The sequence below is a fragment of the Melanotaenia boesemani genome, chromosome 19, assembly GCF_017639745.1.
Source record: "Melanotaenia boesemani isolate fMelBoe1 chromosome 19, fMelBoe1.pri, whole genome shotgun sequence".
NCBI classification, from domain to species: Eukaryota; Metazoa; Chordata; class Actinopteri; order Atheriniformes; family Melanotaeniidae; genus Melanotaenia; species Melanotaenia boesemani.
Genome location: NC_055700.1, coordinates 11,677,403 through 11,687,779, shown reverse-complemented (window position 1 = coordinate 11,687,779; position 10,377 = coordinate 11,677,403). Strand labels below are relative to the sequence as shown.

Genomic DNA, 10,377 nt, shown 5'->3' with positions numbered 1-10,377 from the left:
TGAGCAGCTAGAATCCTGCTTCAGACCAGAATGGGACAACCTTCATCTCCTGAAACTCTGAACACATTTCTAAACTGAGCATCTTTTAGGGGTTTGGACAGTCGGTTTGACTGAACCAGACATGATGGACAGGCTATCATTGGTTCACTTTCTTACATAAAATATAAATAAATAAATACAGCACCATAAAGAATGAGAAAACCTCTTTTACTAGAAATGGGTTTAATGTGCTGAGGAGGAACGTGTGAACATTTCAAAATGTAGACAATAAAAACAAGACACGCAGTGGCACAGTCTTCTCCCATTTGACCAAAAACAACAAAAATTTGCATATCATACAAAAATAAACATCTATGAGAAAATGTCATACATTTAGTTCTTTTTACGGTCAGTTAAATAAAAAGCCACTTCAATATTTACACCTCATGTAAAGTATGTAAAACCAGCCTTCATACACTCCAGTCCGCTCAGTTTATTCTCTCTCGTGCTGGTTTCCTCTTTCTGCTCCTCTTGGATCCTCTGCCTGTTTGAGGTGAAGGTTCCTTATAGGCCTCCCCTGAACCTGTGTCCAAGCTGTCCTGGGAATCTCCCCAGCTGTCGGGGGCCAGAGGAATCTCCTCCTCTGGAGAGTTCCCTGACTGACCGTACACCTTGCTCTGCAGGTCAGCAATGTCGTTGCGGATGTCCGCCATCAGAAGGAGCAGGAAGTCAAAGGAGCCGGGTTGGCCCTGGGGGTGAAATATAACAAAATACACAAATAAGTCGAGTATATATTTTTTAAAATTGCAAAAATTATTTACATAATTTGAAATTCCCCTTTACAGAATAAAGATTTTGTTTCCTGCACATCTCTGTGCTTTTACTTTAGCAACCTTAGATACCAAGTCTCAGGCTGCTCTGATGGTGCTAACAATAACATTTGTTACTGTTAGCACCATCATGTTTATCTAACAGGGTATTTAGAATGTGTATCATCAGCTGCACTGTTTAACTTTCAGAGTCCCCTATGGCCTGCTTTAAGCTTTGCTATAATTGAACTGTATTGTTTTGGATAAAAACATAACAATAGTGTGGCATCAGTATGGACAAGCTCCATCTTACTGGTGGTCCAGCAGGCCCAGGAGCTCCTCTGTCCCCCTGAAGAAACAAAACAAATATTTAGTTTAGATGAATTACAGAGGGAGGAAAAGCATGAGAAGAATTTATAATAATTTACTCAGGGAATTTTCATGCAGCCAGAAGAGGAGGAAGAGAGAGAGCAAAGAGCAGAATGAGCCAAAGCCATGAGGATTAAAAACAGGAAAAAAAGCAAGCACATCATTTTGAAGAAAAGCGAAGATACATATCTATTCTATTACTGACTTAGCCAGGTGAAGGAACTTTTTTTTTTTTTTTTTAAAAATGCTTTTTCTGCTGAGAGAACAAATCTTTCATATCTGTACATTAAATATGTTGCTGGAGCTCATATGTGGCCCTCTTCAGCTTTAGATTAGTGTTAAGCCTGAAAAACAGCTGACCTAGCTCTCCCTAAAGTTACAGCACAAAGTTAACCGTCATCTATGAAGTTCACTATTTAACTTAAAATCCCACTTATTTATTCCCACTGAGAGCTGTTGTCTCTAAAAAATGAAAAGAAACAGTTCCAGGACTGAAGTCTGTGAAACTCCAGCCTATGGTTGAATTAAATACAAATAAAATGTGATGATAAGTGATAGTTAGCTGTGCTATGTGACAAGTCTTTAAACTTAAAGCCATGCAAGCTAATTTAATCTTGGGAAGACATACAGTGATGATTAGAAGGTCATACATACTCATTCTATCTATGAACACTATTGGATTTTCAGTGATTTCTTCAGGACACTATTATTTTAGAGCAGAACGTTCATCTTAATAACAAAACAAACAAAAACAAAAAACCTCAAGAACTGGATACACAAGTGTTCCTTTACTATGGGGAAGCTAACTCAGCAGATTGACCACTCCTCTCATGGCACAATTAGTTCCATTAGCCACTTTCAGACACAGTCAACATATTTTTGACAGGGAAAGACTTTGAGCAAGTTGTTCAGAAAGTTCAATGTTAGTGTGATTAGATGACAACAGATTTATTGTATGTTTGTGTTTTTTTTTTTTTTTTTTTTTTCACTGGATTGATCCTTGGTAAAATAAATAATGAATGTTTGAAAACTTCCAACTGGAATTGTGGTTTCACTGGTTGGCTAACTTTGCATTAATTTCGTCTTATATTTTTGGCATGACAGTGAGTAAATGTATACTGTGTTTTCCCTTGAGTAATTATAACCTCTGGACAACAATGTACATTGTTGCTTGAATGTTAGATATAAGAATAGCTTGTTAATTTCCAGTAGCACACATTGATCTTGCTGATGTGTTTGTTGGGCAGGCTCAGGGTCACACTGAGGCTGTGAGTGTTTTGGCAGATGGTTTGGATTTGTTACTCGGTGAGGCAGATTACCATCACCCTCCAATCTATCTACACAAACATCCCAGCTGAACTAAAAGAACACCAAGGTACTGTGGCAAGAAGAAAGATGAACATAAGACTTTCTATAAAATGAATTAAAAAACTAAGCTAACAATGTTGTGATGAGGACCTTCAGAGCTTTTAGTCTACATGCTCACATATAAAAAACCCTAAAATGGTGTATATTTTGTGATTTCAAACTTAGTTTTTTTCAAGCCATCAAAACCACACTGCTGTCTTTTTTAAAGTTCACTTTTATCTTTGATTATGCTTCAAAGTTTGCTGCATATATTAGCTGCCTGAACTACCTGAACTGGCTGCTCTCACTCTAAATTGATTTTGACACCTTGCAGGATCAGGAAGCCTTGGCTTTCCATTCAAAGCAAGGAAACAAACCTCAGTCACAGCACTGCTCGCATGCTGTACTCACCACAAACAAGTGGGTTAAATCAAAGGTTGACAGGATGTTGATGAGTTTTTTAAAGGCGTTACGCTTTGTGGCTAATCTTAGAATCAACTGTCACAGTCACCAATGATGTTTATACAGTTGCTTTATTTCCCATTTAAAATGATCAGCTAACACCTCTTTCTGCACTCCTCATCTGAATAAGAGCACATCATTTCCTAACTCAGCTGTGACATATTCAAACACACTGCAGAGGCCTGATCAAGCCTAAATGGCTCAATACAAACCACAGATGGCCCAATTGTTTTCCTGACCTTAACTGCTCTCTGATTTTCTCTCTAAGGATATCACAAAAATGAGCAAGAAGGTACAGATAAATCTGGTTAAATACAAAAAATGTAAAAAACGCAAGTACAAATATCACTGTAATAAGGATGGAATCTTCTTTGTGCCGCCTTAATCTGAGACTAATCTGCCAGAGCTTCCTTTTTAAACAATTTGCTGTGGGTTTCTCCAGGAGGAAAAACATTCATGGTAGCTTTAGATCACTAGTGTGGTCAGGAAGAAGCTACTGGCTTGCACACTTAATAGTTTAGTTTAGGTAATGACTATGAGCTGATCTTGTAATAACCTGGGCCAATTTTAGCTCAGGCTGCAGAAAAAAAAAAAAAAAAAAAAAAAAAAAGAAATCTTTGCAGGTAAAAAACATGATGATCAATTAAGAAGACCTCAGTCAGGACAGTAATCCCAAGATGTTGCCATTGTTTAAGAATATTGCAGTGTTTAAGATCACATTGTAAATGAAACTTGACAGACTACAGCTTGGCACACCAACTTGCAGCAACTTGCAGTTAAATAATCATGTCATCTGCAGGAATAAACTCTGCCTATTTAGGATTAGCAAGTTTACTGGCATCTATCTTGTGCTTCCAATTCAGGAGAAATTGAGAAATAACTACACTACTTAGAAATTTCCTTTGATTGACATGATCTTGGCAAATCTCATTAGGTACTTTTGAACTTAGGTTTATTTATTTTAAGATATGACACAGTAAGCTAAGGGTAAAGCTTCTGCTGCCTCATGGACAGTTTGCTGGAGATTCAGTCTTACAGGGAAGCTATATTTTAAAATACACAGAAAGGAGATTATTATCTAAAACAAAACCACACAAGTTCTCACCTTCAGGCCATCCCTTCCTGGTGCTCCTGGAGATCCCTGTTGCAAAAACAAACAATAAAAAAAAAAAAAACAGATTATATATTTTTAACCCTTTATATAAATCTAAATATTTTTCTGGTTTCTATTTTTTGTGTTTTCTTTAGCCCCCGGTGAAAAAACTGACTCAAACTCTTTCTAAATCCGAAAAAAATAGTTATCTTTATCATGTTCCAGTGAGCGATTAAGTGAAATGTGCCAGGCTCCAGGCCTTTCCTGGGGGACTTTAGATCAATGGCAGAGTGTGTTTTGATCTCTTTCTTGGGATAATCATCTTCAAAGACGGGTGAACACATTGTTTGGGAAGTATTGCCAATATTCAGATCAGTACAAAGCCTCTGAGTCACACATTCATTCTCAAAGACCGACAAGCAGTCAAACACGTGACCTGGTGGACTAACCTCATAACTGTGCTGAGAAACTAATCAGTTTTTTGTGTGACGGGAGAACGACACCCTCATAGTCAGACTTTCCCAGCATATGCACTGATTAACTGTACTGACAGACTTTGAATATGACTGCAAACATGGATTCACACTGACAAATCTATTTATATGCTCTATAGTGAAAACACTGTTGTTGACTTCACAGTGTGCTTGCAGCTTTTAATATGACTGATTGCAGGTGTTGATGGTCTGATTTATCAATAACGAGACTGCATAAACACGAAAGCTTTAAAAAATAAAAATATGCCTCAATGGTCACATCTTGCACATTCTTGATTCTGATCCCACACCTCATCACAGAGGGTTCACGCACATAGGCAAGACTGAGCACTGCACAAAAAACACAGCAAGCCAAGGAAAACAACTAGAGCTGTAAATGGATTCAGTCCTCTCTGTTGTTATTACCATTACTATGTGTCATCCCTTTTCACCTTGCAAAAATGAGGGGCTCTAAGAGGGTGTATTTTCTGTCTCTCTCTGGGCCTGTCTCATGATGCAGGGTTACTAAATTATTATTTTGGCGAGTAAATCCCAGAACCTCATAAAATCTGTATGGGCTGAAGTAGTAGGAGAGTTTCCAGGTCTTACTTCTTTTCCTAATAATATAGCTTTTGTTGCAAAGTTGTACAGCTGAACCAACCAAAAACAAAAGCAAAGACAGATGTGAAGATGAATCTTGCACTTTATATCAAAATGTTAATTTATTACACCAGGAACCATTTTCATTCTTGATTGTATACAGTTACGGTCATACACTCATCATGGACATGAAGGTTAAGGCAATATTAGGTTTTCAAATACTTTTCAGAGCTGCTCTGATTCTGGGGCAAAATGATTGTATTATTGTACAATGGATTTCACAGTTACAGGAATGGCTGCCATCCACGACAGCTACTGGTCCACAACAAATGTCTTTAGGCTCAACTAAGTTACATGAGGCAAAGTTTTATGATAGGAGCAAAGAAGTATTATGTTTTTTGGGTATTTTTCATAGGAACAACTGGTTGTGGAATGGATAATGTAGATTAATAATAAACTACTAGAGCAGCCTTCTCAAAATCTGATCTCAACCCTGACAAAAATAGTCAGGGTTGAATGTAAAAGCAAGACCATACAGAAAACCATTACGTTTCAAGGAACTCTACCAATTCTGGTTGAGAGAATGGTTAAATATCTAATCAGAATTAGGACAAAAACTATAATCTTATTTTGAATCATGTCTTTGAACACTGGAGCACTTGACTTTTTAAACAATTATTTTCCACATTTTTGCCTCAGAAAAAGAGCCAAATAGGAGAACAGTTTTACCCTGACAATCCTGTCTATAATAAATGAGGTAAGCAAATTTAAACAGACACGAATGTGACAAATTATACTGAGCACAAATACTGAGGTAATATGTCTGCACACATGGTTAGAGTTTTCACCGTTTGATTAAGACTCAATGATTAACTGTATGTAAAACAGATGCACATTAACTGACCACAGGTCCTCGAGGGCCTCGTTTTATGTGGTACAGGTCTGGTGTGGGTCCAATGGGTCCCATTAAGCCTCTAGGACCAGGTGGCCCAGGAGGCCCCAACTTTCCCGAAGGGCCCTCTGGTCCTGGATCTCCTAAAAGAATGATTGCTTGATATTAGAAACTAAAGTGAGCACAGAAATAAAACAAACATGAAAGATAATCATTTATAATTATAAAATGCTTTTTAGCTATTCCTGTGACAAAGAATAAACATGGCACTGTTTTGTTGGTCCAGCCGTCCAAAAATCTAGAATTCCCTCTCTTTTATTTGTTGACATAATCTCATCAACTCCTTTAAAGCTCCCAGGAGGCTTAAGATTTTACATGTGTATTAATCATCACTGTTTCATTACACATTCAAATGACTTTTCATAGACTTGAAATGTTTTAACATTTATCATGAAGTTTAGACATTTATGTTATCCTCATGATGAGAAATGTCCATCAGTTCATTAGCATGTCAAAAGGAAGAGGACATCCTTACATGGCTGTAAATTCTTCATAAGATAATTTGTACATGCAGTTTCCTTCACTCTTGCAGAATTTGATGCAGTCCTATGATTTCTTTCAGTGTCTTACCTGGAGGTCCAGGAGAACCTGGCGGCCCTGGTAAATATACAGGTGAGGTTGAGATTTTCTCACTGGTCATCTGCACAGGGATGTCAGCACTATTTGACAGCAATGCCATCTTAGAAAGAAATGAGAAAAAAGAACAAAGAATAAAACCATTAAAAACAAAGTCTGAATGAAAAGATAAATGCAAACTAAAAATAAGTGAAGTAGTTGATTTTTCCCCCTCATTTGGACCATTTGGAAATGATATAAAACATGCAAATATTTAACCACATGGCTACATTATAAATTTGGTTTCAAAATGTTTTTACATTAAAATCATTCATAAAGATCTCCACTGTCAAACAAGACAGGAAAATTACACACTGGCGAGCCAACATCAAGTAAGATTATGCTAAATTTCTATCCAATGCCAAAGATGAAAGCGGATCTTCTTACTGCACCAAATAACAAGCTGTAACCAAACCAGATGGTGGTCAGGCAATCCCTCTGCATTATTCAACATAGCCAGAAAAAATCCTGCTCCATATGCTAAGTGGCATCCTTACGAAAAAGTTATCTTTGAACTGTGTAACATCATGTGGATTTGGCAAGCCCTGTGGGAAACACGTTAAACACCTAGCAATGCTGGAAGGGCTTAATTCCTGATTCAGAATTCATGCAAGATGTAGAAGCAGATGTCCACACACAAATACTCACATACACACACATTGAGCAAGGTTGTAGTTCACCTGCTGATTAGCAGGAGCTGTGCAAGACTGTAGCCCGCGACCTTGGGAACAGGTGTTTGAACTGAACTGGTTTTAACTTTCCTTTGATATGAATATATGAGAATACACTGTTTCATAAACTTTAAAACAGTATTGTGAGCAGAGTTAATGGTATTTTTAGGCTGTTTTCCTAATATATGCTGTATTACACTGTATATACATAGTGTGACTCTGGGGGCATCTAGACCACAGAGCTGGAAGTAATAGATCATGTGTTGCAGTGGAGGGTGTTGAGTACTACTGCTGACAGACACGTGCTCAGATAGGCTGCAATGACACAAAGGAAAAATGGTTTTCCTTTGTGTAATTAACTGCTGGGTTTTATATAAATTTTAAACAAATTTATATGTATGGATAAAAAAAAATCTATCTGATCAACACAAGAGATATTTTCAGTCTTTTTTCCTTTTATAAATTAGAGAATAAAGGGTTGTAAAGCCTGTAGTCGCTAAAATACAGTCATGTACAGACTCCTTAAATATAAGCTACTGTAAACTGTAAATTGTACATTTGGCTTAAAAAACAAAGTCTGTTGAATGTTTTATGATGCATTTCTGCTTGGCCTATCCAAAGTCAACTGGATGAAAGAAATTCAAGTTTCCTGTTGTCCCTTACCTTCTGTTTCAGCTGCAGGACGGACATCTTAATCTGGAGGAAATCCTCACATGTGGCTGAGCACGTTTCAGCATTCATTACATTATCGCACTTCTCAAAGAGATGAACTGCTGGGGAATGAGAAAATGATCGCGTCATATAAGCTGCTGGAAGATGTTCAGAAAAATGTCACTTAAAAAATGAAAATGCTTAAATTTTGATATACAACTTTAAGCTAATTTGATGGCAGTTTGATGGGCTTTTGGAAAGTGCATGTGCTAACAGACAATATAGTGGGATAATAAAGGAAATCTGCAATACTAGCCAGGTTTCCATTCATGAGTGAAGCAAAAATGAAGTATAGGTCTGCAAAAAGGAAATGTAAATCAGGTTTCCAGCAAACAAACTAGGCAGCATAGTGTCACCACTGCTCAGTGGTATATAGGCCAAGTTGGTAGTGATTCAAATTCAGTAAAAGCAGATGTGGCTGGGTATCATGAACCAAAAATGTATATTTTATTCTAAGGTTGACTGGTAGTAATATTTACCAGTATTTTATATGACTTGGGCTTAATGTTCATTTTTAAATCAATGCTAAACTCATGCTATTTACAGTACATTACTTTAAACTATTAGCAATGGTCAAATAATATTAAGTCTAAAATTAAATAATTTTATTTTAGGAGGTGACAATGTGCCTCAGTAGTCTCTCTAATCTGATCAGATCTTATCTGATGTGGGTGTAATAAGAGGGGTGCATGTAATTTGTGCAAGAGTCTTGAGAGGGTTGGGCAGCTGAACTGAAGCGCTAAATGAAGCAGTGCTGCAGCAGTTATCACTCTTTTGGCTTGTATAAAATTAGAATAATATGTGAGTGATTTGCAAAATATATTTCAGGATCAACTATTTGCTTAAATTGCAAGCTGTAGTCTAGAGTATTTCTAGTTAGCAGAAAGCTGCAGCTTTATATGTGAAGGTGTAAAAGCATCCACACACTTACAGGGTTGTTCTGCTCAGCATGCAGCTGACAAAACACAAAGCTGAGGATAAGGCTGTGCCACTAGGAGAATCACACAAAGGCATAATTTGAATTTACTGGTATGACTAGTATTGTTTGATTTCGTACCTCCTTTAAAAAAAAGAAACAAAAAAACAAACAAACACTTCAATCAGTTTGTTATATGTTGGCTCAGGCTGGAAACAGCTGGTGAATCAAGTCATTTTAATCTTTGCCAGGTCACATGGGATCTGCAAAACATTTTTTTTTTCACAATAATGGAAGTTTTGTCAGCATTTAATTTTTTTCACCTTTTCTTATTTACATAAAAACCCAGCTCCTGTCATATGCAAGACCTAAATGTGATGGATGATTGACTTAGGCAAGTTGCCTAAGAACTACTTACTGTAATAACAATCTTTGTCAAAGTGAATGGATAAAATCTAACCACTTTTCCTGATAGAGCACATAGTCTCTTTTATACTTCACCAATCTTTTGTTCACCAACAATATTAAAACACTGACATTTAGTCAATAAACCTAGGTCATTTTCTCTGGCTTTGTCTCAGCCCTGCCTGTAGGAGCATGGGCCCTACTCTACATGTGCATATATTTAATGGATGGGTGAAAATGTCAGGACACTATTTTCCTTTCTATATTACAAAGCAGCAGGACACAAGAGAGGAGTATGATCATATGCACCACAGCTTCTCGCTCTCCAGCCTCTACTGAAATGTTATAGTAGGTAACAGAAGATATCCTCATGGGAGGAAGTAGCAAATCTGCAGCCCCTCACTGCTTCACTGGCAACTGAATCTGGGGCAAAAGAAAAGCTGTTTTTATCGACTGGGCTGTTTGCATTTTCCTCACATGAATCCAGCAAATCAGAGAAGAGCAGGAGTCACAGGGGCAGCGGTATGTTTTGGTGACAGAACTGTTCTGACATACACAAGAGGCAGAGATGTTTAATGATTACCAGGTGTCTTTGTTGGTAGTCCATCCCTTTATTTTTCTCCCTCCTTTACACATGCACACACACATACACACACACACACACACAACAATAACAATGTATAGTCAGCTCCACATCAATATCAGACAAAGAAAGAAAACATGCCAAAGCTCACCTCTTTCCCCCTTGGTGCATGTTTTCCCATCTTCTTCCAGGAAATAGCCTTTTTCACATTCACACCTGTAGCTCCCCATGGAGTTGATGCAGATCTGAGAGCATGCGCTCATATTTTTGTCTGCACATTCATCAATGTCTATATGTTGCCGTGCAAATAGGTAGATAGCAAACAAAATAGAAGAAAGTTAAAAAATGAGCATACTGTGCATGTTTCTTGCAACTTGATTGTTTAACACAAA

The 10,377-nt window shown here is 37.4% G+C and overlaps 1 protein-coding gene across 2 annotated transcripts in view; it reads right to left on the bottom strand.

The window, feature by feature from the left end:
• Positions 1 to 205: 205 nt before the first annotated feature.
• Positions 206 to 10,377, bottom strand: part of ccbe1 (collagen and calcium binding EGF domains 1) — a 32,179-nt gene continuing 22,007 nt past the window's right edge. The window contains exons 5-11 of one of the 2 annotated variants that reach the window (XM_041970362.1): positions 10,137 to 10,274; positions 8,034 to 8,140; positions 6,655 to 6,763; positions 6,037 to 6,167; positions 4,072 to 4,107; positions 1,102 to 1,137; positions 206 to 728 (exon numbers count right to left, since the gene is read on the bottom strand). In XM_041970362.1, coding sequence (XP_041826296.1) covers positions 468 to 728; positions 1,102 to 1,137; positions 4,072 to 4,107; positions 6,037 to 6,167; positions 6,655 to 6,763; positions 8,034 to 8,140; positions 10,137 to 10,274 — 818 coding nt within the window. In that variant the 3' untranslated portion in view covers positions 206 to 467. Of the gene's footprint in view, positions 729 to 1,101; positions 1,138 to 4,071; positions 4,108 to 6,036; positions 6,168 to 6,654; positions 6,764 to 8,033; positions 8,144 to 10,136; positions 10,275 to 10,377 lie in introns of both variants that reach the window. The other variant, XM_041970361.1, reaches the window with a different exon arrangement.